Here is a 27,190-nt window from a genome sequence, read left to right on the forward strand (position 1 = left end):
GTCCAACGGGGCGTTCTCCTAGGTAAGTGGGTGCACGATCGCAGCTCCCTCTGGAGCCTTCCGTCCTTTCCCCTCGACTGCAGGCGCAGCAAAGCGACCGGCTTCCCTCCTGCTCCTCGCTTCCCCCGGTTTTCCGCTCCGAGAAGCCAGCCCACCGGGAGGTGGAGCCGCTGGGAGGCGGCGCCGAAAGAGGCTGGCTCGGCTCAGTCGTCTCCGCGGCCTTTCCCGGAGCCGACGCAGGCGCAAAAAAGGAGAAACCCGCAAGCCGATCGCTGAGAAGGGAGAGCGGGGCAGCTGCCTGCCCGGGACGGCGCGCCCATGAGCTGCGAGGTACGCAGAAGGAGGAGCTCCCCTGCAAGCCTCGCGTTGCAGAACTCCCGGCCTCCCTCCGCGATCGCTGGCTTGCGATCCCCCCCTCGGTCCCTTCGATCATCCGGCCCTGGGCCTTCTGCTTCTAGGCGCCATGAGACGTGTCCCCGTCGTCCCCACTCCCTCCCGGAGTGGGCATTTCTGAGCAGGGTGGGGAGACACCTGGTTCCCCGGAAGCCGTGGCCTCTGATCGGAAGCCTTGGTGAGAGAGGGGATCGTCGGTTTGCTTGGGCGGTAAGCCCTCTGCATGCGCTCAGAGGCACGGTCGTCTCGAGTTTGGTCCCTGGGGTTTGGGCTTTAGGGAGCGCTGCTGGAAAGGCAAGATTCAGCGTCTTGACTTTCGGGATCATAAGGGAGCTGCCCAAGGAGGTGGTTCGCAGCGTGAAACGAACTTAGAGAATAAAGTAGAAGTTGCACACCAACAGCAACAATTTCTTCCTCGGAAAAAGCCGCAGAATAATAAAATTTCACGGAGAAACAACAGCAGTAGGAGTTCAATCACAGCTCAAAAACCCAGATCAATCATTTAGAAGTGGGTGTAAACATGCTGTTCTGGCGTCTGGTCCTGGCTTTGTGCTGTGCGGTACAATCCCACAGGTGTACATAGAAGGACTTCTGCACTTCTCGTTTTCTTAATAAAAGCTTGCAATTCTGCACATTTATCCACTATCCCTTTATTGGAAATATATACATTGGTTCCATGCTCTTAACTGATGTGAACCGAGCTGCATGAAATCGTTTTAAATTTTATTTTACTTGAGTGCATTTGGTCTGTTTACAGTGGAGACCAGTGAACAAAGCAGCACCAGTGATCTGTTGTGTTTGTGTTTAAAAAGCCTGACTTGGCCTTTGTGGAACTTGCTTCCAAGCAGGTTTGCTGACCAAGGAAGGAGGGAAAAAATTACCGGTACAGTGGTACCTCGGTTTATGAACACAATTGGTTCCGGAAGTCTGTTCATAAACTGAAGCGTTCATAAACTGAAGCGAACTTTCCCATTGAAAGTAATGGAAAGTGAACTAATCCTTTCCAGATGGGTCCGCGGCGTTCGTAAACCGAAAATTCGTAAACCGAGATGTTCGTAAACCGAGGTTCCACTGTACTTCTTGATGGTCCAGCACAGGCCCCTATGGCCTTATGCGAGCCATTGCTAACATTTGCAATTGCACCATTTTAAGATTGTATTTTTATCCTGATCTTCAGCCGGTATAGGAATAATAATGCTAGTCAATTGTGCCGGGCTGTTGTACAATTCATGAGATAGCATATGTTGTGGGCAACTAAGAAAAGGGTAGCTTCATTCGCTCACAACCCTGCTCTTGTTCCTCTGAAGAACTCAGTAGTAGCTTGTGTAGGCATATGTGAGCAACTACCATCCATTTGGTTTGCATTTCTAAAACAGGTGGTAGTGCTGTACTTTGCAAGAAGTGCCGAATTAGCCGGTGTCCGCACTGAGACCATTTCCGTGCCCCAACAGATAACATCCCTGCAGCTGTGGGAAGAAATTGTCAAGAGGCATTCAAGGTATGATGACTTCTGACTGGTAAAAGATGCTGCCTCTTGAGTGTGTAACTGGCCCAAGATCACCCAGTAAACATCATAGCCAAACTTGACCAGCTCTCCTGGTCCTTGTTTGACCCTCTTAACTTAGCCTTTGCAAAACTGGTACTGCCCAGATGTTCTAGAATTAGCATGCCATGTGGGGAAGGCACGGTTTATTGGGTTACTGCTTTTTTATTTTATATGTTGTGGTCTTGTTGTGAACTGCCCTGAGGCCTTTGGGTATAGGGTGGTGTATAAATTGAATAAATAATAATAATACCGTAATAATAATAATAATAATAATCAGGCCTAGGTAGCGCAGGGGCTGATGGGACTTGTAGTCCAAAACATTCAGAGGGCACCAGGTCATGATTTATTGGGAGGGGGCAGGCTTCATGTTGGGGAAGGGGGCAGAACCTCAGTTAGTTACGTACAGTATTTTTATTGATTTTCGTGGGCAGCTGCCCCCACCCTTGGCTACGCCCATGCACCAGGTTAGAAAAGGCTACTATGACCATCACACTGAGATTCCATTTCCCAGTTGATTTCCATTTCCCACCACTTGTAGTGGTGGTCCTATTTCCTTGTAGGCGGATGGTCTCCTCAAAGAAACAAGCGGCAAACAGCATTGTTACTGTCCATTTGAATTCTTGGTTGCTTGGGAAATCAGAGTTTAGGAACTGGTCTTGATAAGTGAGTGTCACTTGTGGGGCGTACCAGAGGGAGCGGATTTGCTTCATGGCAGGTGGTTCCCTGTTGCTTACCAGGAAGGGCAAGGCAGCTGGGACTTCCTGACTGCGTTAACCCTCTCCCTACTGGTACGCAACACCTGCTTGCCTGCTAGAAAGCTAGCATAGCAGCTCTATCCCACCTTGTGAGTCTCTTCTGCCACCAGCTTCAGGAACTGGTTTTACATTTGGGATACCTGATTCCGCTTCAGCTGGTTTTAGTTGTTTGGCCTCAGGCCCGTGGCGTCCTAGGAAACATTAATCTTTCTCCTGATGTCGTTCTTTAGGCTCGCTGCTATACAGGATCAAGTCGTCTTTGCTGTCCGCCAGGAATACGTGCTTCTTGGGGATCAGCTGGTGGTCCTCAACCCAGGGGACGAGGTTGCTGTTATCCCCCCTATTAGTGGAGGTTAGCTCTGGAAAGACGGAGTCAGGTGTGTGCTCTTGTCTTTCTAAAGGGCGATTCGATTAGGGGAGTTCACATGTTAGGTTAAATGAGTGCACAGAAAGAGTTGTGCTGTACACTGGGACAGTTATTCACAGGTAACATTCAATGGATATGCAGTCTGTGTCCCGTGAATACACAGCAGTTGAGCTGTGCAAATCAACAAATGTACACCCTTGGAAACCAGTGCTTGTGCATGTGTCGAGACTGCTTTTTCTTGTGTCCAGTGTAACAAGTGAATGAGCCTTTTGGCACTCGACGGGGTATGAATAATGGTGGGTCTGCACAGATGATATGGGTACAGGTGCCAAAGTAACGATTCTCTACACACAGAGGAGTTGTGTCCTGTGGCAGTAATTAGGTAAAGGGCCCCCTGACCATCAGGTCCAGTCGTGTCCGACTCTGGGGTTGCGGCGCTCATCTCGCTCTATAGGCCGAGGGAGCCAGCGTTTGTCCGTAGACAGCTTCCGGGTCATGTGGCCAGCATGACAAAGCTGCTTCTGCTGAACCAGAGCAGCGCATGGAAACACCGTTTACCTTCCCGCTGGAACGGTACCTATTTGTCTACTTGCACTTTGACGTGCTTTCGAACTGCTAGGTGGGCAGGAGCTGGGACCGAGCAACGGGAGCTCACCCCATTGCAGAGATTCGAACCACTGACCTTCTGATCAGCAAGCCCTAGACTCTGTGGTTTAACCCACAGCGCCACCTGGGTCCAGTGGCAGTAATTAAGAATAACCTAATCCCTGTTCAGATCTTCCTCATATGTTTCCAATTGTGTGATTTAGAAGCAGGGAAACAAAGTCCCACTAGACAGACTTTCCCTCTTCAACCATGTTCCTTCTACTTTCCACATTTTGGGGATGAATGAGTAGGAAACTAGCTCTAATTATGGGGCTCCCCGCACAATTTCACAGAAGGGAAAAATCCCTGAATAGGTGTCTGAAACAGAAGTTTTAAACCTTTTTGAGTCCACAACCCCCTTGACCAACTACATTCTTTCTGCGGCACCGCTGTGGGTCACAGGAGCCCAGTTATGTCACCCATGGCCTGCAGAGCTGGCAGCCTCACACCCTTTTTCGAAGACCCTCCCTTGTGGAGTGTTTCCTCAGTCTCCTCTCCTCTTCCCTCTCCTTGGGAGTCCTCTGGGCAGCCGCTGCCGCTGCCCCCTGATATCTGAGCTGCCCCTGCCCCAAAGAGAGGTGGCTCCACACACTGCCCCACAGGGGCCTGGGATTGGTCTGCCCATTCCCAACAGCAAGGGCTGGCAGAGTGGTTGGTTGGGCTCCCTCACCCACTTGCTTGCTTACTCCGAGGCCACCTCAGCTCTTGGAAACCAGCACCCCGTGGCCAGCCAAAGAGGCACCATTCGTCCATGGAGCTTGTAGTCAGGGTTGCTGCAACAAACAGCCATGCAAGCCTTTGGGAGGCAGAGACGTGAGAGGGTATCAGAGAAGGAAGGGGAGGAAAGAGGGCCAGTGTTGTCCATGGCATCCCTGACTATCATTCAACACACCCCAGGGTTCCACGGCACACTGCCTGAAGACCACTGCCTGACTGTAAAGTGGCAGGATACTGCTTTAAATGTACAGTGCAGATGAGGGCCGAGGTAACACTGTGATGCTGGCCTCTCTCTCTTTCCAGCATTCACACTCTAAATACACTCATTTAAGGCTTTGACCTAGAATTTCTATCATTCCAGTAGCAGGTCAAGAAGTAATAACTTTAATTTCACCACTGCTTATTCCTACAGAAGTCATGAGCGTAAGCGAGGATGAGCCCAAGGACTTGATAAAATTGAACCATGAGAAGCTCTCAGCAGATGAACTATCGGCACTGGTGGTTTCCCCCTGCTGCGGAGCTGTGTCTTTATTTATAGGTAGGTTTGATGCACGTAGTATGAATTTTGGAATAAGAGAAACCCAGAATCAAAAACACCTGTTAAAAATCACACTTACAGAACCTACATAGGTGGTTGCAGCTGGTTCCCAGAAAGAAAGAAGCATCCATATTATGTCAGAATTTTCCTTTTTAGTTACCCCTCTAAGCATGTGAACATCCAGAGACAGTTATATCCCAAACCCTGTCAAAACAACCTTTCATGGTTGAACCCTCTTGGTTTCCAACAGTGTGCCATTTTCCGGTCTGCAGCCACAAGCAGAAGTGCCGCAACTTCTCCGGGTCTGGGAACTAGGTCTGCATGTACAGAGCTTGTGTTCTGTTAGTGTGCTGTGGACCCTCCTCAGGTGACTGGTCTCATTTGGACCTGGGACCACTGTCTGGGAAATCACTGGTAACCTTGTTAACCAGCTTTAGCAAAACTGTTGAAGTGGGTGCTTTTGTCCTGCTGACATTTCCCAACCAGCCAATTGAACATGTCCTTTCATTTCAGGCACTACCAGGAATAACTTTGAGGGGAGAAAGGTCAAACAATTAGAATATGAAGCATACGAACCGATGGCGGAAGCGGAAATCAAGAAAATATGCACAGATATTAGATTAAAATGGCCTTCAGTGAAACATATAGCGATATACCATAGACTTGGGTTTGTATGACCAATGATCCAATTATTGTCACCTCAAGTTGCTCTTGTAATTTTTGTCTCTTGTTTTCTTAATTTTCCTGTTGAATCCTACCTCAGAAAGTATAAGAGAGGGACATGACAGTTCTAACTTGAGATTCTTAGGATATGGTGTGTAAGAGTGTGAAATAATTAGCAGAAAGACACTGGCTTTTATTTAGCCCTCTAAAGATTAAGCTAATATGGATAAAAACAACAACTAATATTTCCTTTCGCTTTTCTCTGTAGTTCGGTTCCCATTAGTGAAGCGAGTGTGATGGTCGCAATCTCTTCGCCTCACAGAGCAGAGTCTCTTGAGGCTGTGCAATATGGCATCAATGCTTTGAAAGCAACCGTCCCTATATGGAAAAAGGTATCTGTGCGTCAATCCTCCCATCCTTTCTTTTTTTTAATACAATAAGCTACATGTGTTCCATGTGTGCCTGGTAGGGACAGTTTAGGAAGAAGGGTGAAGTTTCTCCAAGTGTTATTCAACAAAAAAACAAAAGTGTCAATCTACACGTGCCCGCCAAAATTTTGCTGTGACTTCTAAAAACATGTGCTGCACACACACCAAAACTCCCATCAGTTTGATCCAGGTATTTGATTAATCTAAATAAAACGTATCTTTTGTAAATGAGGATATGCAATGGGGCAGAGATTCTGGGCCCTGTTAGAGCTCTGCTCTGCCTTTCAGGCTTGTTCACTGAAGGACACTGACCTTAGCTTTTGAGAGTCTATGCATTCATCAATATATGCACTCAGTATTTCTGCTCTCCAGGGCTCCTGTGTAAATTTAGCTGTTCTCCTGAATTGTGCTGTGGGGTTGTTGTTTTTAAAGGTTTTAATAGAACCCATTATTGACAGGAAGTTTAAAAAGCTAGATGCTTCAGGTTGGTAGCAGTCACAGGAACATTTTCTCTCTCTCCTCATCTGTGTTTGCTGATCTGTGTGATCAGCTTTGCAACAATTATCATCCATGATGCTCTCTGGTTGCAGGAGGTCTATGAAGAGGAATCTTCTTGGAAAGAAAACAAGGAGTGCTTTTGGGCCAAGACGTTGAAATAAAGCTCTGCCAACAAGACTACCTAACTGTGCTTAAATAATAGAGTGTGGCTGCAAGGATGAGATCAGAAGCTTCTGTTTCAGATTAACAACTCTTTCACCTGACAACTGGACCCTAAGCCACTGTCATTTGATTAAGGCAGCTTCATAGCCTACACAGTCATTTTTTTAAATAAAAAAAGATAATCAAACAATTAATTGTATATAATTGGAAATACGCTAATGGTTGTGCAATATATATATTTTATTCTAGTGATTTCTTCTAGGGGTCAAAGGTATGCAAACATAAAGTTACTATCCCCGTGGAGTTGTTCACACTTAGCAAATTTTTATTTCAAACCTGCTCATTAAAGTGGATTCGTTCTGAGTAACAATGGGGTGTCTGCAGTGCTGCTAGTTCAAAGCATCAGCCCATCATTCTGCTGGGTTACCAGGGCTCATCGTAGTTCATAGTTGCAGTTAGACTGAATCGCATTTGCTGAACACAAGCCACAGGCACTCCTGAGCCATCGCTCCCTGAAAAGTTACTTGGGCAACTACTTCTGCCATGCTGCTAGCGGCTTATGGACTTTTCCCAGCATTGGGTGGAACTTTTGGGGCTTATTAGAGTCTGAATGCTGTCTTAACTCTCAGATGGGTTTAGTACATGCCAGTGGCCATGGGAAGGTGACTTTGGCTCCTTTGACTATGTGTGGGATAATATGCAGCTACAGAAGTGCAAGTCGTTTGTAACCCTAGAAGTAGTGTAGCTCAAGAGGGTTAGGCTGATAATCACAATCAATGGGAATAGTTAAGGAGTAAAAAGTTTTTATTAAAAAAGTGCTGCCTCATAACAGAATAAACTTAAGTGCCTTTTGGTAGTGCCTGAAGGTAATACTTCGGTCATCCATGCATTCATGTTTTGATTATTGGGTTCAAACCTAAGACTGCCGGGAGTTGTGGGCAGATTTAGATGGTTAAAAATGTGATGCAAAAGCACTGAATTATTTTTTATTTTTATTTTTTTTGTTCAACCATTATTTATGTTCAGCCCATTCCTTTATTTCTGAAAATGTGGACTCTTCTTTCGAAGCAGATTAAACTCAGTTGTGCCCAAAAGCCTGCAACAGATTTTACATTTGTTTATTTATTTGATGCACCAATATGTTTTGTGAAGCCATGTGTAAATGTGTTGTGGACCTACAAGCAACCACCATCATTTCTGCATGTCCACTCAGAAATAAGTCCCATTTAATTCAGTGTTATGTTAATGGGTATGCACTTTAAAAGAGCTACTGCATTCAGTGGGATAAAATCACAGATGCGAATGCTGACCACAAGGTTACAGTTTTTCCCTGGTTGGGTGAGTAGCATGTTTTATTGAAGTTTAAGAAATTAACAATCCTAAATTTAAAAAGGAGGGTGAAAATATATATCTTATTTAAGATCTGAATGGTAAATATTTATATTTAAATGTTAAATACATTGAATTACATTAAACGATAGTAAGGGGGGGGAGGAATTGCCATGCTTTACATATCCAGACCTGTGAATTTATGATACAACAGAGCACCACTCTGTACAGTGCTGTAAAGAGACATATTCTGAATTTCCCTGCAACATTTGGTCCTGTACTGGGAACAACCAGTAGGGGTCAGTGGAGAAACTGCTATGCCAACAAGCCTGTGACAATACAGTACAGTCATGTTGTTTAGTCGTTTAGTCGTGTCCGACTCTTCGTGACCCCATGGACCAGAGCACGCCAGGCACTCCTGTCTTGCACTGCCTCCCGCAGTTTGGTCAAACTCATGTTCGTAGCTTCGAGAACACTGTCCAACCATCTTGTCCTCTGTCGTCCCCTTCTTCTAGTGCCCTCAATCTTTCCCAACATCAGGGTCTTTTCCAAGGATTCTTCTCTTCTCATGAGGTGGCCAAAGTATTGGAGCCTCAGCTTCACGATCTGTCCTTCCAGGGAGCACTCAGGGCTGATTTCCTTAAGAATGGATAGGTTTGATCTTCTTGCAGTCCATGGGACTCTCAAGAGTCTCCTCCAGCACCATAATTCAAAAGCATCAATTCTTCGGCGATCAGCCTTCTTTATGGTCCAACTCTCACTTCCATACATCACTACTGGGAAAACCATAGCTTTAACTATACGGACCTTTGTCGGCAAGGTGATGTCTCTGCTTTTTAAGATGCTGTCTAGGTTTGTCATTGCTTTTCTCCCAAGAAGCAGGCGTCTTTTAATTTCGTGACTGCTGTCACCATCTGCAGTGATCAAGGAGCCCAAGAAAGTAAAATCTCTCACTGCCTCCATTTCTTCCCCTTCTATTTGCCAGGAGGTGATGGGACCAGTGGCCATGATCTTGGTTTTTTTGATGTTGAGCTTCAGACCATATTTTGCGCTCTCCTCTTTCACCCTCATTAAAAGGTTCTTTAATTCCTCCTCGCTTTCTGCCATCAAGGTTGTGTCATCTGCATATCTGAGGTTGTTGATATTTCTTCCAGCAATCTTAATTCCGGCTTGGGATTCATCTAGTCCAGCCTTTCGCATGATGAATTCTGCATATAAGTTAAATAAGCAGGGAGACAATATACAACCTTGTCGTACTCCTTTCCCAATTTTGAACCAATCAGTTGTTCCATATCCAGTTCTAACTGTAGGTTCTTGTCCCACATAGAGATTTCTCAGGAGACAGATGAGGTGATCAGGCACTCCCATTTCTTTAAGAACTTGCCATAGTTTGCTGTGGTCGACACAGTCAAAGGCTTTTGCATAGTCAATGAAGCAGAAGTAGACGTTTTTCTGGAACTCTCTAGCTTTCTCCATAATCCAGCGCATGTTTGCTATTTGGTCTCTGGTTCCTCTGCCCTTTCGAAATCCAGCTTGCACTTCTGGGAGTTCTCGGTCCACATACTGCCTAAGCCTGCCTTGTAGAATTTTAAGCATAACCTTGCTAGCGTGTGAAATGAGCGCAATTGTGCGGTAGTTGCAGCATTCTTTGGCACTGCCCTTCTTTGGAATTGGGATGTAGACTGATCTTCTCCAATCCTCTGGCCATTGCTGAGTTTTCCAAACTTGCTGGCATATTGGGTGTAGCACCTTAACAGCATCATCTTTTAAAATTTTAAACAGTTCAGCTGGAATATCATCACTTCCACTGGCCTTGTTATTAGCAATGCTTTCTAAGGCCCATTTGACTTCACTCTCCAAGATGTCTGGCTCAAGGTCAGCAACCACACTACCTGGGGTGTACGAGACCTCCATATCTTTCTGGTATAATTCCTCTGTGTATTCTTGCCAGTACAGTCATACCTTGGTTTAAATACGCCTCTGTTTGAGTATTTTCAGTTTAAGTACTCCGCGGACCCGTCTGGAACGGATTAATCCACTTTCCATTACTTTCAATGGGAAAGTTCGCTTCAGGTTAAGTACAGACTTCCGGAACCAATTGTGTTTGTAAACCGAGGTACCACTGTACATACTTTCTATGTTTACCAAAGGAAAAGAAAAGCAGATTTTTTTGGTTTCCACTGCAAGGTGTAAAACGATGCTTGTTTTCACGATAACTAAAGCAAATAGTATGTTTTCTTCTCGTTTAAGGACAGCTTATCAATTTACAGTTAAGTTTTGACTTGTATGTTTAACTTAATCTCGTCACTTGGAACACACATTGATCTGCAGGCAGAGGTGGGCTACGTCTTCCTAAGCTACATGCCCAGCACAATGAATATATGAAATAAGAGTTCAGTGTAGTCTACACCAGGTTTGTTTCAGTTTTACTCAAGGCAGATCCGTTTTTATTTCCGTTCTGAATTTCTGAAATAAAAGTGCAAAATATACATACACAAAGGCAAACTATTACACCTGGATGCATCATATAAAAAAATGAAAACACGCTATTTACAATGGATTTAAAAGGTAGTGCAAATGTACATAACAATGTGGGGAGGACAAGGTTTACTTTGAGCATCTGCACAAACCCCAAATGCAGAGAGTTCAGCTTGTGGCAGCACCATCTTTCAGGTTACTTGCAGAAGACCCTTGAGTAGTTTCACAGAGGTAAGTTTTGCCCTGTACAAATAAAGCCTTTATGAAAATTGCTCACAGCTTCCTGGTAATTGCAGTTGGTGTTGACACAGCAGAATATATATTAGTAGAGCCAGGCTCCGTGGAGTTAGTGTTTCCAATAAATGCTGTATTCAGTACACTAGTTTGAAATGAACGGTGCTGATGCAGTTGAAATCCTAGCTTTGTCATTAAATAGGGTTAAGGAATCCTGGGTTCAGAACATGCCCTGCTTTCTCTGGGTGAGTAAAATTGGTCAGACAGGATTATCCATTGTAAAGGAAGGTGGAAGAATTTGCACCTGAGAAACAAAAGAGGAGCTATATGTAGGAAAATTCAATTGTGCAGTTGAGTGACCGTTGCCTCTGGAACATCTCTTAGAACAGTACTGATTCTGTTGTTACACTTAACATTGCTTCACATTCCACTAAAATAATGCCTTACTTAATTCTTTAGTACAAAAACACATTTCAAAATATCTTTTTTAAAAGATGTGCATGTTTATAAACCTATATATTTACATTAGATTTACAGTAGGACTGCAGATTCGTGCCAGTTTGAAAAGTGCAATAAAATTAGTATCGGCAGTAGAAACTATGGAGTGTTTAAACTGCTACATTGTGGCTTAATGGAAATGAATGAAAGCTGCAGGATTGCAAACTGCCCTAAGGGCTGGAAAACTTATCATTTCAAATCTTCAACAAAAGTTATTTCCCTGATCTTAAAGACACAAGGGCCTGTATCCCTTTTTAAGGGTCCAACAGTTTATCAGGCAGATATATTTTGCAATAACGATAGCCCAATAATAGCCTAAATACTTCTAGAATGTGGCCCCAGATGTAGATCTAGCCATGGGCTCCCATGCATTTTTGGTAAAATTGGGCGTTTGGGGCCATGGAACTCTGTCCCAGGAAGCATTTAATAAATACATAATAAAAATGGTCACCCACAAATGCAAGAGAGAATATCTGCAGCAGAAGGAGTGGATACTTCCTGCTGCCTTAGAGCTTCCAGCCACAGCCTGCATAAAAAGATCCCTGCATGATCACATCAGTGGCTCATCTCATCCAACATCCTGTTCTCACAGTGGCCAATCAGAGGCTTACAGGAAGTCCACCAGTAGGACCTGAGTGTGACACTATTATTGCTTATTCATATTAAGCCACAGTTAGACTTAGATTTATGTGTGAATAGGTCAGAGAGTATGCTGCTGGGCCCTTTATAGGCCTTTTGTACACATCAAGGAGCTCTAGACTACAACTGTGCTAATGTTTTAACAAAGACTATCTTGACAATCAATGGTGTGTGTGTGTGTGTGTGTGTGTGTGTGTGTGTGTGTGTATCAATCATCATAGTATTCTGGCACAATTCAGTGTTTACTGCTTCTAGTCCTGCTGATTCAGAACAGCTATTAATAAAATACAAACAAGAAAAATAAAAATATTTTAAACCCTTGTAAACAAAACCCCAAACTGACCAGCAGTTATTGCTAAAATAAAAGTACCTGTAAAAAAATTTTCCCCAACTATTTAAAAAAGGACATTTTCATTGAAAAAAAGAATAAAATAATCCATAAGGCACTCCCAAGTTGTTGAACCAGTGTGATTGCAAGCAATGTCTGTGTATCAGAAGGTCGGTGTACACAGTGCTATTCCTGCTACAGTATATTCATTCTCTGTCCTTGGTGAGTTCTGCAATTTCATCCGCATCTTCCGCATCCTTTGCCATCTTCTCATATTTTCGCTTGAAGAAACCGAGCTGTAGAAAATGTTTTGAGAAGTTTTGAAAGAGATTAGCAAACACCACCGAAATACAGTTATTTAAAATATTTCCTTATGTATGGTATATGATACTTAAGGCTAGCTCATACATTTAATTAAAGGCTTAGTGCTACATGCATGAGTCTCAGACTAGGGCACCTGTTTCCCTCCAGCATGGCCATGAGAATGGAAGATTTTGCTTTCGTTTTCAACTTACCATGGTTTGTCACAGATAACTATGGCTTACAGAAACAAGCCAACACCAGACTCTGGTTTCTGACCTTTGCTTCTTTTCCTAAATCAAGGTTAATATTAATCCCAGATGCATCTGAAGAAGTGTGCATGCACACGGAAGCTTATACCAAGAACAAACTTAGTTGGTCTCTAAGGTGCTACTGGACAATTTTTTTATTTTATTTTATATTTTCCACTGTTCTAGGTTCAGACATAATGGCAAACCATGAAAATGGGTGTCCCATGCACATAATCCTAAATCTTAGTTTAGCATTATGCTCAAATCCAGCCATAGATAAAGCTATAGTATGTGAGTTCAAGATAGGCACAGCTGATTTCTCAGTGGTTTCTGGAAATTTTTGGAAAGCAGTTCTTAAGTTCTGCTATGCTGGGAATGAATGGGATACTATTGAGCATGAACCACAAAATGAAATATATTTGAGAAAATGACTACACGACATAAGAAGAGCACAACTCAATTGTTTATCAGGTGTCTTACTGTTGATGTGTGCACAGCATCTACTCTTGGGTTTTCTTCTTTTAATAGACTTGCTGCAGTTTCCTTTTAATTGAGTATCTTTATTATTTACCCAAAAAAATTACACTGGCCGAATACAAAAAATATAACACAATCTTTTCTTCTTCCAGCCATCCAACCAGAGACCTAATACTGACTCATGCTCATTTACACACTGACACTTTACTCTGACTCTTATTGATCGCATGCCCTTAATACAGACACCTGTTGCTGGGTAGATTTTTCTGTTGCCTGGCAACCTGTTCAAGAACAATTGTCAAGTTCTTTCTAGAATATTCCAACACTTACTGTGACAGTAGTTAAAACTGGTAATGAGATTCATATCTCAAATTCCATGTACTGTGTTGCATTTCCTAAGTGTACATGGCTACTTTACAAGTTTCTCCCAAAGAACAATCACATAGAAGTTGGATCAGAATATGTTTTTATTATGTGTGCTCCCTCAGCCAATAATGCGAGATGAGCGCGCAACCCCAGAGTCGGTCACGACTGGACCTAATGGTCAGGGGTCCCTTTACCTTTACCTTTATACATGCTTATTTTGCCTTTTAAAAAAAGAATTTGGACTATATTCAGGGGATTAAAAAAAACCCCTCATTTAACAAAAAAATTGTTTTTCAGCTAGGTGCAGGGGTGTCAGGAAAGCGGGGGGGCTTTGGATCCTATAGATCCAAGATTTCTCGTTATCAGTCTCAACACACCTGTCAGGAGACCATGCTGAGGAGGGCTGCACTGAGGAGGAATGGTGGGAGCCTCCCCCTCCCCCTGATCAGGATCCTGAATCTTCCCAGAAGCAGGAAGACAGTATAGATTTGGAACAGTGGTTTGCAGAGGGACATAGTTCAGAAGGCAGAAGCTAGGAAGAACTGGATGGGGAACAGCTAGGAGGAGGAGAACCGGGAGAGATAGAGTTAACAGAGTCAATTTTCACTGGAAAGCGTTCATCCGCTCAGCCCAAGGTCAAGGAGAGCAGATAAGGTGGCAGCACAAAAAGCAAAGTGGTTGCGAGATCAGGTTACAAGATGTGGTAGTAAAGTGGGTGACTAGGGGGGAAGTGGGTGGAACCCTTAATTGGGAGCACATTCATCCCTAGGAACAGATTCTTTGTTCTCTCGCTGTAATCATTAATACTCCAAACTGGTAAGAGACTCCTTTCCCTTTGTTCTGCTTATCTACTGCCAAGTTGGGGGGGGGGGAGGAAGCTGAATCCCTGAAGCCTGACAACACCCTTTTTCAAAGCTTACTGCTAGAGTGGAGTGGATTGTGCAGGAGCTTTCTGCCTCTAGTGGTGGATCTTTGCCTCTCACCTCATGAGTGGGAATTCTGTGGCAATTTGCCTTCTCCCTAGGATTGCTTCCTGTAAGGGTGACTCCCTACAGGGAGCCAGCTCCCATCATCCTAACGTCCACCTCGCCAAGTAGAGATGGAAGCAGTGGGTCTGAAGCAGCCAGAGGGGAGGGGGAGAGACTCGGAGGGGAAGAGAAGGCAGTGTGTAGAATGATGGGAAAGCTCAGGGGAGGAGAGATGTAGGCAAGGGCTCAAGGATGCTGGAGAGCCCTTCCACCGCCTTGAGCGGGAGGAGGCTGAGAGGGCATCGCTCCTTCCGGCACAAGAGTTAAGGAGAGCACCGCGATGCAGGTCAAGGGGGAGGCGTTTTGGGGTGCCCTGACTACTTTGCTGGCATAAGAACAGACGTACGCCATTGCCGGATTCTGATTCGGACTGAGAGGTCATGTTTTAAGCTGTCTCTGCACTGTAAATACTTTGCACAATAAAAGTCTTTAAAGACAAACTGGACTCAAGCGGAGTTACTGTAGAGTAGCCACGACGACCCTCTGACACTTCCTAAACATTAACTTACTTTCCATAAGGCAGCAACTAGAGCTAGCAGCAAGAGGAGGCCGACCAGGACACTTGCTATCACAATTCCAACCGGCACGTCTGCTTTCTCATCAGGCTTTGTTATTGTGAGTGGAATCTTAAAAGAAACAATTGTTGTAGTTAGATAAGGTAAGGCAGCAGCAATTCTCAAATAAAAGTGATCAATGCATTCTGCATGCGTTCTTTGGCCACTGGTTGGAGAGCAGCAAGTGGAATAGTGGTCTCTCCTTTTGGTTCTGCTTCACTTGAATTCCAGCAGAAATTCTGGGTTTCAGAACATTGGTAATAAATTTTGTACTTGCACTTTCAAAATAATAAGATACAAAAATCTTTCAGTGTGCCCTGGTTCACACGATACAGTAAGCCAAAGTTCAGCATACTGGGAATATACAAGCTGCTGGAGAGATGTTTGCAATAGCATCCCTCTTTACTGGTTCTTTTTACCACCACACTGAACTGAGCTAAACCAAGGTTTGACTTATCATGTTGTTCAAACCCGGTTAAGAAGCTCTCTTCTCACTAACCACAAAATATATCCGGGGGGGGGGTTGTTCTTGGCTACATTTTGTAGTTAGTGAGGAGAAAGGTCAACCACGAGACTGGGTTTGGATGACCTGCTAAGCTAAACTTAGTGTGTCTTAACTTTGTGGCAGTAAAAAGGAACAGCAAAGTTACTGCAATTTCATCTCCAGATAGCTTGGCTTATGCAGGTCTCTGTGTGTTCCTGTTGAAACAAGTTTTTTTTAATTAAAAAAAGCAGAAACTGACACATACACTCATAACTTAAAACAAAAAAACACACACCATTATTATTATTATTATTATTATTATTCATCTGCCAAGACAAAAAGAAGGAACTGTGTTGCGTGCTGCAAGTATGTCATTTATCATTTTTATTTTCTTTCAAATATCTTGCAAAATACATTTTGCACCTTTGGAGGAATAAGATATTCCGACATTTTGAATTCCACCTATGCAAATTTATCCCATTAAAATACTCCAGACTCCCTGACGGAATTTCAGTGAAGGCAGATTCCTGCAGCATCCCTACTTAACAGGCTTCCTTAAACTCAGAAATTCTGGGGTCAGTATTTCCCTTCGAGGGGGAAAACAGAAAATGGAAGACTGCAGGATTTGCTCTGCTTGGATTTTGTTGTTGTTGAATTGTTGCTGGGTGGTGAATGATTTAATTTCTGAATTGATGTATTCACTGCATTTTGTTTCATTGTATTCCACCTAGAGAATATTTTAGGATGCACCTAATGAATAAAATCAAGTAAATGAAATACATCCTTCCTAAACATTTTGTAGGCACAGCCATTGTACCCACAGGTTGGATAATTGGAAGAATATGACTTTAAGGATTTGCTGTTTTCTTCTTCATCATCCAATATACCCTGACATTAACCAAGGAGCTGGCAGCCTTTCCATAAAGTGAATATAATTATAAATACAGATGATCTTGCTGGCTTCGAAATATATTTAGGGTTTTCAAAGATCTATGGGAATTCAAGTTTAGCTCTGAAAATCTGGAAGGACATTTTAATATATTTTTCACTTGCGAAGGCAAAGCTACAATTAAATTGCTTGATGCAATATAATCTCATAACTTCTGGCCAATTCCACCATGAAAACCACTTGGATATTTCAGATGTATTGCCAAGCAGAGCTTTATTGTTATGATTATTCTGCTGTTTTGGGTGTGGGCACATTGATACATTTCATTGTGTCTGTCTTCTACATACTTTGCAACAAAATGACCATGATAATGATTTTTGCAGAGGCGGAATCATTCATTATCGCAGTCTGCAAATAACAGCCCATTTTAACTCCCGCTCTGTGTGGGAAACCACAACAATTACCTTAATTTGATCCATGTATCAAGACTTCTCGCACAGCAATTACATTCAATTAAATCACAATAAATTGAAAAGTATTTGTTTTTAAAGTTAGCTAAAGAGATTTCTGTTCCATCTTTTGGGGGGTGGTGGGGGTTGTCTTCCCAAATGGCTAATAAAAATAAAACCAAGCATTTAATATTACAACCCATATAATTATAAAGCAGCAGTAAAAGCAGCTTTAACAGCATTAATGTAACCAATTATCTATTACAATACTGGGTGAGGGATGTAATTGTATTCACATACTGCTGAAAAGACAGAAAAATAGGCACCAGTTGAGAGACTCTGGTGAAATCATTTTACACCCGGGGTGCCACCAAGAAAAAGTCCCTACTCGGCTCTGAAGGCACTGGGAATTGGAGTGAGGCCTTGATGCAGATCTAAAAATGGGAAGGTTTATATCAGGCATAGGCAAACTTGGCCCTCCAGATTTTTGGGGGACTACAACTCCCATCATCCCTAGCTAACAGGACCAGTGATCAGGGATGATGGGAGTTGTAGTCCCAAAACATCTGGAGGGCTGAGTTTGCCTATGCCTGGTTTATATAGAGCAGGGGCTGGGAACATTTTTCAACCCCTTCTGCATGTGTGTGACAGTGTGTGACATGCCAGTAAGGAGGGGTTCAGAGGCAAAAGTGAGGACAGCAATTAAAGGAAATTTTAGGCTAGTTTTTACACACAGTCTCTTGCCTCTTGCCTTATCCAGCAGTCCCAGTTTCAGTGGGATGCGGGGGGGAGACAGCCCTTCAACACAGCACCAAATGCAAAACAAAACCAGCATTTGTTGCTTTGCCTAGGCTTGCTTTCAATGACTGCCCACTGCGGAACAAGAGACCCGCGTGGCAATGGCATCCATGCAGGGCATTTTGCCCTCCTGCAGCATTTCAAATGCCTCCATCGCTTTTGATAGCTGCTGCTATGAAGGGCTGTTCCTAGGGAAACTGGGACTTGGAGGCAAAAGCCTACCTCCTGTGGCAGACCCTTAGGGCAAAGGGATCTGCCAGAGGGGGTGGGCTGTTTCTCCACAGTAGCAGTTTCAATCACCTACGCAAGAAATAGGGGTATTCACGACCGGGTGATAGTTATTCAGCTCTTCCAGGTCCTGGGAGGTCTCCGAGGAGTGGGGAGACTACTCTCTCCTTCAAGATGATGCCTTTTGTGTAATGATACACTAGCCCATCCTGCCATCCCATTCAACTAGCTTTCCTGAGTCTTGACAGACAGGGATCAAGAGGGCATGTAGATGGCCTCACCACTCTAATTACCATGTTACCAAAGCCCACCCCTGTTTTTTTCCTTCCATTCAAGGAAACCATCACTTGAATGAAGTGTCTTCATTGAGTGAGAGAAACAACTCCATATAACCTTTAAGCTCTGCTCTGAAATCTACACACCTGTCATTTTTCATTTTCCATCACACCATTGGACAGCAGGCTCACCTTACCACTCCCAATGTATTATACGTAGTATCTATTATATAATATATCCCAATAATACACAGAGACACCTGACAGACTAGAGCAGGCATCCCCAAACTTCGGCCCTCCAGATGTTGTGGACTACAATTCCCATCATCCCTGACCACTGGTCCTGTTAGCTACGGATCATGGGAGTTGTAGGCCTGGACTAGAGCCTCTCCTGAAGATCTGGCAGAATGGAGAGGCATCAATGCAAGTTAGCCCTTCTCCATAAGTAGACCTTACCATAGAGTCTATCTTTCAGCATTGGGAATCAAACTTCCATATCCCATTGCTGCTTTCCCTTCTAGCTATTCATCTAAAGCCACCTTCTTTTCCAAAGGTTTGCAAGCTCCTAATTTAATATAAAAAATATGCTTTTGTACCAACTTTTATCAGATCCATGCAAACGTCCATTTCGAATAAAAGTGTCTTGAATAACAAAGTTTTAAAGTTTTATAGATAGCTTTAGGTTTCCTTTGAGCCAAAACTTGGCCAGATCAAATGCCATAAAACTGTTAAGTTTCCAGAAACTTTAAAACTCACACAACAATTTATACATGTCAGTAACAGCAGTGTAGCATTTTTATAAAAGGAAGATACAGCGTGCCATGTGTTTTTAAATGAGCATGAAAATGACACAATAGCATTTGGCGTGGCAAGACTGGAGCATAAAACAGTCAGACTCACTGATAAAGCATTTTCTCCAATCACAAATAGATCTGGATCATTTGTATCCACTTCTGCACTTGCCGATAACACTACTGTCTGGAACGCTGACTGCAACAGAAAAATGTAGCATATTCCAATTAAAGTATATATGGTTTTCATAAAGTGTAGGCAATTATTTAAGGCATAGAGCCTTTTTTAAAAGGAACACAATGGTATTAGAGAAAAGGCATGCATAGCTACCTCCTGACTTTCAACCTTTATATGAAGGGGTCATAGTGCTAATTGTTCCATTTTAGGAGGCTTATTTTAAGCTCCATGCTGAGTCCATCAAGGATTTGAAGACTGCGATCCTAAACACACTTATCTGGGAGTAATGGGACTTCAGCGGTATTCTGTGTAGCCATTTATATGATTGCACTGTAAATCTGATAAGAACATGAGAAGATCTATGGGAAAACCTATGGGAAGCTTGCAAGCATGACCTGAGGGCAACTCTTCCTTCCTGTGGTTTCCAAGCTGGCATTCAGAGGCAAGCTGCCTCCAACAGTGGAGGCAAAACGCAGCCAGCAGGAAGAGCAGCTATGGATTGCTCTGTCCTCTGTAGGTCTCCAGCTGTTTATGAACTACAATTCCCATCAACTCTGACCACTGCTTCTGCTAACTAGGGATGATGTGAGTTGTACTCCAAAAACAGCTAGAGACTCAAGTTTTGGAAACACTGGTCTAAACCTCTTTTAAAGCTATGTGCTGTGAGATATTAAATCTGCCCCTCTTCCTTGTTCTGGAAGGAAAGGAAGAAAAGAGAGCATCTAGACATGGGTGGCAAGAGGTCACCATATGATCCAAGAGAAGACCAAAGACACAGCAGGCTTTAAAGGCTGCTTGCACATTGAGGCATATCGTGAATAATTCCATATAAAGTCATATTTGGCAGCTGCAACATTCATATGGGGACGATTGCTCATATATGTCATAAAAGTCCACCAAACAGCTGCAAAGTCTTCAGGATCTGTGTTTCCGCTTAATGCTTTCGTTCCAGGATAGCAATGCCTATAGTACTTTCTTAAGCTAACTGTCCCACTGTGACATTCGAGACATCTTTCCCATTCTGAACAATTACAAATTGGGCAGCTTTGTCTGTGGAAGAACATTCGAACTTCTATCTTGGCCTGGTTTACACCTGCAGGTTGTATTTCATGTACTAGGTAATGGTCTTCTTGTTCTTCCTTTAAAGCAGAAATCTATTCAATGTTTTTATACGACGTTTCCCCTTGCTGAATTTTATGCCTAATTTGCTTCACATTATTTTAGCTGCTGTGCTTAATTGTTAATATCAGTTGTTGTTGTTTTTGGACTTTTGGCTGTTGCAATTTATATCGTATTTGTAACTTGCATTTTATTTTATTTATTTATTGTGTGTAAACTACCAAGAGAATTTGGTTGGATGGGTAGTATACAAATGTAGTAAATAAATAAAATTGGCAGCACCACTTCAGACTGCATGTGGAGGAAATCACACCTGCTACACCCAGGTGGCGCTGTGGTTAAACCACTGAGCCTAGGGCTTGCTGATCAGAAGGTCGGCAGTTCGAATCCCTGTGACGGGGTGAGCTCCCCTTGCTTGGTCCCAGCTCCTGCCAACCTAGCAGTTCGAAAGCATGTCAAAGTGCAAGTAGATAAATAGGTACCACTACAGCGGGAAGGTTTGCCAGAAGTGGCTTTGTCATGCTGGCCACATGACCTGGAAGCTGTACGCCGGCTCCCTCGGCCAGTAATGCGAGATGAGCGCGCAACCCCAGAGTCGGTCACGACTGGACCTAATGGTCAGGGGTCCCTTTACCTTTACATTAAAATAAATAAATAAATCTCCCTGTAAATAAGAAAGCCAGCATAATTAGTAAAGGGCTAGGTTATAACCTTTCTTCCTGATATGCTAGCTTCCAACTTGCAGGAAGCTTTTAAGATGAGACTGAATCTGAATGTGGTGTCTCTCAATCGCAGCTTAAAGTGGCAAAACCCATTGTAGCTTTCTGCACTCCAACATCCGGTTTCACTACTTGTGTACCTCATTATTTATTATTTATTATTTATACCCCGTCCATCCGGCTGGGTTTTCCCCGCCACTCATGTCTCCCAGTTAGCGGTTCAAAGCATCTCTTATAGTTTTAAAGTAGCAACAAAGTTTCCCCCCCTAATTGCACCTAATTTAGCCTCCATTTACATCTATGTTTTCTTTTTACAATGTTATGCAAAGTAACAGAAGACAAAACAGTTTCACTTTGTGTTTTAGTGCTTAGCTCTAAAGGGATGTGGGTGGTGCTGTGGTCTAAACCACTGCTTGCCGATCAAAAGGTTGGCGGTTCGAATCCCCACAACAGAGTGAGCTCCTGTTTCTCTGTCCCAGCTCCTGCCTACCTACGCCAGTGCAAGTAGATAAATACCCTGTTTCTCATATTTTAAGACATACCCATAAAATAAGCCATAGCAGGATTTTTAAGCATTCAAGGAATATAAGCCATACCCCGAAAATAAGACATAGTGATGGGCGCAGCAGCAATGCTGGCCGCGGCAGGAGGAGGAGGAAAAAAATAAGACATCCCTTGAAAATAAGCCATAGTGTGTTTTTTTGAGGAAAAAATAAATATAAGACATGTCTTATAATATGAGAAACACGGTAGGTACCACTGTGGTGGGGAGGTAAATGGCCTTTCTGTGCATTCTGGTTTCTGTTGCACCAGAAGTGGCTTAGTCATGCTGACCACATGACCTGGAAAGCTGTCTGTGGACCAACACTGGCTCCCTCGGCCTGAAAGCGAGATGAGCACTGCAACCCCATAATAACCTTTGACTGGACTTAACCGTCCAGGGGTTCTTTACCACCTTCTTTTTTTAGCTCCATAAATATCAAACAACAGAAAATATCCAGTAACTCATTAAAGCATAGATGTTACTTACAGCTGCAAACGTCCCATTCCAGATTCTGGTAGAAACATTAACATAATACTCTGCTTTCAGTGTGATGTCTTTTAGTGTGCAAGCAATTGTATCACATTGGACATTCTTGCAGTTCTTTTGCAAAAAAAGGGGGGGAGGGAAATGATGATAATATAACATTACTACCTTAAAATGTGTCAGTATAGCAATTCACTAATTTGATTCTATTTTAGGAATTCATTGTTTCTCATTAAAAGTTCTTCCACAGTTCAGCAGAAACCTGCAGTGTCGTAGAAAACATAAAGCTATGTTGCTGATTTGAAGAGCTCCACACATTATACAGTAACAGATCTGGGTTGCCACTGAACATACAATCAATATCCTGGCTCTTGATGAGCGTGCCTGTATGACACAGGTGTTTCAAACTTATGTTCATTTCATTCACTCTTTACATTTCCAAGTGCGCATTTAAATCTAGCTGTGCACTTACAGCAACACCTTAAAATCAATGGCAAATGAATATATCAAAGTATAGTTTTACCATCATGCTTTTGTGTCAGGTAAACAACCTGAGATAGCAAAGGAGGAAAACATATAATTTCATCTCTAGTCTGCTACCCAAAGCACCAACTCTTCCAGCTGCAAGAATGTTTTCATGCGTTACTACAAGCAACCAGTAAATTCTGACATATAGTCACCCTGAATTTTCCATTTCCTTTCAGACAGGACAGTTTCTAGTTAAGACAGAGCTGGTTAACCCGAACCACATGATGATTAAGTCATAGCTAGATTGACATGTGGGGTGTACAAAGCCACTAAACTGAACTATGAAGTGTCCAGGTATTCACTTTCTATAAATAACAATGAAATAACTAGGGTCTCAGCTGTCATAAATTCAACTCACCAGTTCTTTCATAGCTTTGAAGTTCTCCTTCTTAAATGATGCAGTATAGCTTTGTTGTCCTATTTTATATGGATTGATCCGTGCATCACAGCTGATATCAGTACCCTAGAAAGAGTATACAAATAATACTAATACTAATACTAATAATAGATGTGAAGGAGCACATGGAGATTTTATCTAGCTAATTAGCTCATGCTAACTGTTTTTATCTATGCAATGGCCTTACTACATGTGACAAATAAAAAATGTATTATTGAACTAGAACTGACAGGACATTTCACAAAAGCAGAAGGCAGCATTTCTGTTTTGCAGCCCCCACTGCATTAAGTTCAATCCTTTTCATATCTCTTAAGAGTAAAGTCCAATTGAGCATAGAGAGCTTTACTCCCGTACCTGATGGCAGCCTTGAACTACAGACATACATACCTACTCAGATGTAAGGCTCAGTAGTTCAAGGGAACTTACTCCCATGTAAGTATGTATAGGATTGCAGCCCTAATCAGTGGCAAAACAATGGAATGGTGGTACAGGATGTCCTAGCATTGTTAATCTTTCCATATTGCATTGCATTCATGTCACCTTTATTACTGTGTTGTAAACCAGATTCAGGTAGGTAGCCGTGTTGGTCTGACGCAGTCGAAATAAATAAAATTAAAAATTAAAAATTGTCCAGTAGCACCCAGGGCTGTCTTAAGCATATCCGGTGCAGAAGGGGAGGGCACCACATTCTCAGCGCCCCTTCCCCTCCCCGTCCTCCCCACCCCCTGCGCTCGGCAGCTCGAGACTCGCTTGCTGCGTGGGCTTCCTAAGCATACCTGCCAAGTTGCTGTCCGAGAAATAAGGGACCGGACCGGAAGTAGCAGACCGGAAGTAGCGCTGCCACCATTTTGGAACTGGGCGGAACAGCATCAAAAGTCGCTTCTGAGCATGCTCCGCCCAGTTCCAAAATGGCCGCCGCACCAGAAGTCACACTGCAGCCATTTTGGAACTGGGCAGAGCAGCATCAAAAGTCGCTTCTGAGCATGCTCCGCCCAGTTCCAAAATGGCCGCCGCACCAGAAGTCACACTGCAGCCATTTTGGAACTGGGCAGAGCAGCATCAAAAGTCGCTTCTGAGCATGCTCTGCCCAGTTCCAAAATGGCCACCACGCCAGAATAAACCGGGGAAAAACAAAAAACAAAAACAAAAACAAAAACAAAAAAATCAGTTTTTTCAGCTGGAAAATGGGGATTTCCTGGAGAATACGGGAGACTTGGCAGCTATGTTCCTGAGCAGTTCCATTACTGCCACGGGGCGGGCAGGAGGGAGAAGGGCGCTGCTGTGTGCCGCTGCCGCTGCCTCCTCTCCCAGGCAGGAAGCTAGAGAGCGCGGCTGGCTGTAGGATGAGCTGCCACTGCCGCCGCCCAGCATGCCCTCGCAGCTGTTCCCAGTCAGTCCTGGACTCCTGCTGCTGGGCGCCCCTGATGGGTGGGCCCCGTGGTGCAGGGCACCACTAACCCTAATGGGTAAGACAGCCCTGGTAGCTCCTTAGAGACCAACTAAGTTTGTTAGGGGTATAAGCTTTCCGTGTGCATGCACACTTCTTCAGATACACTAAAACAGAAGTCACTAGACCCTTTTACATAGTGGGAGGGTGGGGTGGGGTTTTTCTCAGAAGGGTAGTAGGAGATGGGTGATTGGCTCAATGGGTATGGTAAACCTGTTGACAACTGTTAACGACTGCAATTAGTCCTACAGAAAAAAGCAAGGGATAGTATGCAGATGACCAAACTGTAATTCAAATATCTAGACTATCTTTTCACCTGACTGGTGTGCAGAGCTATCACATACATCAACGGACTGTTCCCTTTGGTGTGCTCTGGAATACGGATCTTTAAATATGCCATGCTTAGGGGAATACTTCCTGTTGTGATCTGAAAAACAAAGAATTATCTGGATAACCTGCAGATCTTGGTTTATCTTGTAAGACTTGTTTTCTGTTATTACTAACAGTGGGGAAGTGCAAGTTTTAAAAATGGTTACTACTATAAAATGTACATATGTGCTTATGAACTGGACTTGTAGAACCACAATCAAAGCACAGGGCAGAATTTGCCTTCCTAAAAGCTTTCACTTAACCTTAAAAAAAAAAAAAGAAGATACACGACATTCTAATTCTCAATGTCAAAACAATTCTATGAAGATGTGCAGGGAATATTTTCTCAAGGCATTAAAACCAGAACAAGGAATGCAGAAAGCTTCCAGAAGCCAAGGGATATGATTTCAGTGCTCCCTACAGTTTTCCTAGCTCCTCTTTTCATTCTCTATAATGCTTCTCTTGGCCCATATACCCTCCTCAATTTTTAACATGTCATTTTTTTTTGTTAAGACATTGAATTCTCAAAAACAAAATTCAGAAACCCTTGGATGCCAACAAAAAATTATAAGCACAGAATGTTTGGGTTTGAAGTTAGGGTGTGGTGGCATGTGTGCATTTGGCTTAAAACTGGCAAAGTTCCCAAAACATTAAGCCTTCAGGCAAAGCACTGGCACAGAGCTTTGTATGCACAGCTGCAATGTGGAAAGGATTTCAGATGTTCACTAGTGAAACTCAATGAGTCCTTTCAGCACAGTCTTGCCAGACACGCCCATCATCATTGTCTCAGATGATGAGGACCCCCCCCCTCCCCGGTCACTTTTACTGAATTGCCGTGAGGATATAACAGGGTGAGGCCATGTATGTGGTCTTGAGATACTTGCAGCAAAGGCAGAATATTAATAAATGCAGATAAATTAAGAACCTAAACATAAAACAGCAGTGCTACTGGTGGAAGACCAAAAGTAGACTATGTTGAGCAGATGGGGTAAGTTTGACTTCCCAAATTTGCTCCCTCCCACCTTTGCCCAGGGCTGTGCAGAAGAAGATATGTGGCAACCTACCCATGGCCACGTTGTCTTGGGACTGGCATGCACTGCTTATTCTCGCTCCAGCCCAGTAAGTTGCCCCCGGCTTAGTGTTTAGTTCAATACGCTTTAGGAGGAAATGCAAAAACTGAATATTTCTTAGGGATTTAAAAGCTAGCAGAGATATTTACCAACCTTAACAGAAAAATTGAACGCGGGTCCAATTTCATTGAAACTGTTCACCGTTGAAGGTATGTGGTTATCCGAATAAACCTCATAAAAGTTCATTTGGGTGAACCTGAGCAGAAATAAGAGTATCAATAAGCATTCTTTTGGAAATCTTAGTGGGTGGTTTCTGTTTTTGTATTAAATCAGAGGCACTGAGTTCAGAAGCATATTTGGAAAAGATTTGTTTATATGTTGGTTTATTTTTATTACACCATCATGGGGGATAAGCCTATCAGTGGCCAAGAGCCATGATGGCAGTATACTGTGTCCGATATTGGCAGCAGTATACATCTATATGCCAGTTGCTTGGAATCACAAGTGGGAGAGTGCTGTTATACTCATGCCAGGCTTTTGAGATTCCTACAGGCATCTGGTTGGCTATTGTGAGAACAGGATGCTGGAATAGCATCCTTTGACCTGTTCCTTCAGGGTTGTTCTTAGTGAATGGCCAACGTGTGGTGATCATTCACATGTTAATGCTGGAAATCCCAGATGAATTGTGTCAGTGCCCAGAATTATATATGTATTTCCTTTTCTCCCCAGACGTACAGAAATGAACCGTGACACTCAACATTTAGATTACTGTCAACATTCATTGCTGTGTGCCTTGAGTTCTTTTGGACACCCTTAAGTGCCAACTTTTATATTAGAATGTCAGCAGATTGCTAAGTGTCAGACATTCGCTTGTACCAATCTATATATATATAAATTTAAACTGAAAACAGGCCTTTTGCAGCAACAAGGCCCAACATTGCCAAGTGGTGGTAGGGGCCTACCTGGGGGTGTGTGTGTGACGGGGCCAAATAGGGGGCAGGGATAGGTAATGGGTCAGAGCAGGGTGGGGGGGAGACACAGGGGTGAAACCTGCCCTCTGCACAGTATCTCGCCTCAGCTTTGCAGACTAGGCTAAGTGGATTTAGGGGCCTGCCTGGGTGGGGGATGGGGGGGCGAATAGGCCGCAGCATAGAATCAACTGAATATGGGCCTTTTACAAGGGGCCGTGCCTTTGGGTAGAATAAATGTTATTTCACATAACACACAT

The 27,190-nt window shown here is 43.4% G+C and overlaps 3 protein-coding genes across 4 annotated transcripts in view; 2 read left to right on the plus strand and 1 right to left on the minus strand.

Moving 5' to 3' along the window:
* Nucleotides 1–205: 205 nt before the first annotated feature.
* On the plus strand, nt 206–3,063 carry MOCS2 (molybdenum cofactor synthesis 2). Its single transcript, XM_035100828.3, has 3 exons — nt 206–330; nt 1,770–1,891; nt 2,925–3,063. Exons 1-3 carry the CDS (start codon nt 319–321, stop codon nt 3,049–3,051), a joined length of 261 nt encoding a protein of 86 aa, XP_034956719.1. The 5' UTR covers nt 206–318; the 3' UTR covers nt 3,052–3,063.
* Nucleotides 3,064–4,836: 1,773 nt separating this feature from the next.
* LOC148684456 (molybdopterin synthase catalytic subunit-like) lies at nt 4,837–7,818 on the plus strand. 2 transcript variants are annotated; one of them, XM_088653234.1, is made up of 5 exons: nt 4,837–4,961; nt 5,212–5,328; nt 5,475–5,628; nt 5,893–6,016; nt 6,643–7,818. In XM_088653234.1, exons 2-5 carry the CDS (start codon nt 5,283–5,285, stop codon nt 6,709–6,711), a joined length of 393 nt encoding a protein of 130 aa, XP_088509360.1. In that variant the 5' UTR covers nt 4,837–4,961; nt 5,212–5,282; the 3' UTR covers nt 6,712–7,818. The 2 variants fall into 2 exon arrangements, with proteins under 2 accessions (XP_088509360.1, XP_088509359.1); XM_088653233.1 differs by lacking the exon at nt 5,212–5,328 and having other exon boundaries at nt 4,839–4,961.
* A 2,633-nt stretch (nt 7,819–10,451) lies between these two features.
* The window catches only part of ITGA2 (integrin subunit alpha 2), a 58,955-nt gene continuing 42,216 nt past the window's right edge, over nt 10,452–27,190 (minus strand). The window contains exons 24-30 of the mRNA XM_035100567.3: nt 26,116–26,218; nt 24,840–24,950; nt 23,038–23,142; nt 22,155–22,268; nt 19,218–19,307; nt 15,150–15,266; nt 10,452–12,514 (exon numbers count right to left, since the gene is read on the minus strand). Of these exons, the coding sequence (XP_034956458.3) occupies nt 12,425–12,514; nt 15,150–15,266; nt 19,218–19,307; nt 22,155–22,268; nt 23,038–23,142; nt 24,840–24,950; nt 26,116–26,218 (730 nt within the window). The 3' untranslated portion in view covers nt 10,452–12,424. The remainder of the gene's footprint in view (nt 12,515–15,149; nt 15,267–19,217; nt 19,308–22,154; nt 22,269–23,037; nt 23,143–24,839; nt 24,951–26,115; nt 26,219–27,190) is intronic.

Source organism: Zootoca vivipara, chromosome 10 (assembly GCF_965207765.1).
Source record: "Zootoca vivipara chromosome 10, rZooViv2.hap1.1, whole genome shotgun sequence".
NCBI lineage: Eukaryota > Metazoa > Chordata > Lepidosauria > Squamata > Lacertidae > Zootoca > Zootoca vivipara.

Coding starts and splice junctions, on each gene's coding strand:
- LOC148684456 (XM_088653233.1), top strand. CDS start 4,841: ATGAGCGTAAGCGAGGATGAGCCCAAGGACTTGATAAAATTGAACCAT. Junction 5,629..5,892: donor GCGATATACCATAGACTTGG/GTTTGTATGACC, acceptor TTTTCTCTGTAG/TTCGGTTCCCATTAGTGAAG. Junction 6,017..6,642: donor CCGTCCCTATATGGAAAAAG/GTATCTGTGCGT, acceptor CTCTGGTTGCAG/GAGGTCTATGAAGAGGAATC.
- MOCS2 (XM_035100828.3), top strand. Junction 1,892..2,924: donor ATTGTCAAGAGGCATTCAAG/GTATGATGACTT, acceptor GTCGTTCTTTAG/GCTCGCTGCTATACAGGATC.